We start from the raw sequence: 1,815 nt of genomic DNA on the forward strand, positions 1-1,815 counted from the left end.
AAAACAAAACACAAAATATTGAAAATAAGAATAGTTGGTGTTTATATCAGAATATTACAAGATCAGCAGTAATTATAGAGTAGTACCTTTCATTTCACACTGTCTTCGAGAATGGTCTTCTTTGTTCTATAGGGACTTTCTCTAAGCATATCATATTTATCATAACTTCTCAATTTCTCTTTATAATTGATAAAATTACATGTGGCAAGAGACTAACAATGCCACATGGAATTGACAACCACGTGTCCAGTAAATTCCAGAAAATCCTTCAACTCTTTTTTCTTTCTCACTCTTCTTATTACTCATGCTTTGTGTCTTCACCAATCCAGATAGACAACAAGACACAGAATCACAACAAACTAGAAAGCAACAACGTTATAATGCATCTAAAACTAGCAACAAATGTAACAAGAATATCGTACCAAGCCTTATCTTCATCATGTCTGAAACGAGGATTCACCACTCGTAGCCACACTGCAGACCCTGATATTCATTCAGGACAACAAAAACCTGGTTACACTAATACCAGAGTTTCACCCGAAGTAACTTCTAACACTCAAATTTATTTTCTAAGTTTATCATAGGCATATTATATACATGTACTTAGGTTAGGAAGCACGGACACAACACGGACACTAACTTAATAATTTGAGAAAATAACATAATTAAGTGTCGGTGTTGTGTCCATGTACACTGCTAATCTGAGGAATTTCTGTGCGCTTTGTTGACATGTAACATATTATTTAGGACTAAGAATTAATAATATTGTTGCAGGGTACAAGTAGAGGTGATAGTGACACAAATACTAAGTTTGCTGAAACAGATAAAGAAGAAGGAATTTTTGAGTCACCAAAATCTCCATATGAATCATCACCAAAACTAAAGAGCAATGGAGTGAACCAAAGATTGGATCCAAACATTCAACAAAAGAGAAAACATGGGACAAAAGCTGCTTTAGAAGATGTGAGTTGTGCTGGTCTAGATGGAACTCCATGGCCAGAAGAGAAAGAGAGAAACAAAGAGGAACAGAATCAGGATAACAAAGAATACTATAAAGATAATAAAGCGTCTCCTTTATCGGAGATTGAGTTTGTAGATACACGAAAGCCTGTGTCCCGTGTTATGCACGGAACTGCGGATGCTAAACAAGATGGAGATGTGATTGGTTGGTTGCCGGAGCAGGTTGAAACTGCAGAGGAGACTCTGTTGAGGGCTGCTGAGATGTGGCGGCAGAGGGCTATGCGTGGTGACCCTCATGCACCTCATTCAAGAGTTCTTAGAGCTCTTCGTGGTGAAGACTTTTGAATTTAGCACTACTGGTTTGAGGGTTCGAGGTCACTTCTGGTATTAAGTGAGTCCCTTCCGATCAACAAAGTTGCAAATGATCGAATCGTGCTTTTCGAATTTTGTAAGATAGAATGTTACTAATATAGAAGTGTGATTTCAATCATCAATAATAATAGCAGTATATTGTGAAAATAATCTAACTTTGTACATCTTAAGAAACTAAATTAATTTCAAATAGGCCATGTAAAATAAAAATGTTAGTGTACCTTTATTCCATGTGATTTGTTACTGCCATAGGTGTTATGAGAGTTATAATTACCCCCACTAGAAGAAGGCAAATTTATGTTCCAGTTCTACCACAATTTACTTTGAGGAAGTGATCAAAGGTGGTTAATATCAATTGACAATTTCATTTTGTTCTTTATAATGACTATGGACTATCTTTGGTCACTCTCTCAATGGTGATAGAATGTGGAACATGAATTTGTGTTCTTAATTTTGGGGTACTTGTAAGTTGTAACTCCTTTC

The 1,815-nt window shown here is 36.0% G+C and overlaps 1 protein-coding gene across 1 annotated transcript; it reads left to right on the forward strand.

The window, feature by feature from the left end:
- The first annotated feature begins 326 nt into the window (after positions 1 to 326).
- LOC123891134 lies at positions 327 to 1,333 on the forward strand. The gene is made up of 2 exons (XM_045940956.1): positions 327 to 542; positions 775 to 1,333. Exons 1-2 carry the CDS (start codon positions 381 to 383, stop codon positions 1,303 to 1,305), a joined length of 693 nt encoding a protein of 230 aa, XP_045796912.1. The 5' UTR covers positions 327 to 380; the 3' UTR covers positions 1,306 to 1,333.
- The last annotated feature ends 482 nt before the right edge of the window (positions 1,334 to 1,815 follow it).

Source organism: Trifolium pratense, linkage group LG6 (assembly GCF_020283565.1).
Source record: "Trifolium pratense cultivar HEN17-A07 linkage group LG6, ARS_RC_1.1, whole genome shotgun sequence".
Taxonomy (NCBI): Eukaryota; Viridiplantae; Streptophyta; class Magnoliopsida; order Fabales; family Fabaceae; genus Trifolium; species Trifolium pratense.

Coding starts and splice junctions, on each gene's coding strand:
- LOC123891134 (XM_045940956.1), top strand. CDS start 381: ATGCATCTAAAACTAGCAACAAATGTAACAAGAATATCGTACCAAGCC. Junction 543..774: donor ATACCAGAGTTTCACCCGAA/GTAACTTCTAAC, acceptor ATATTGTTGCAG/GGTACAAGTAGAGGTGATAG.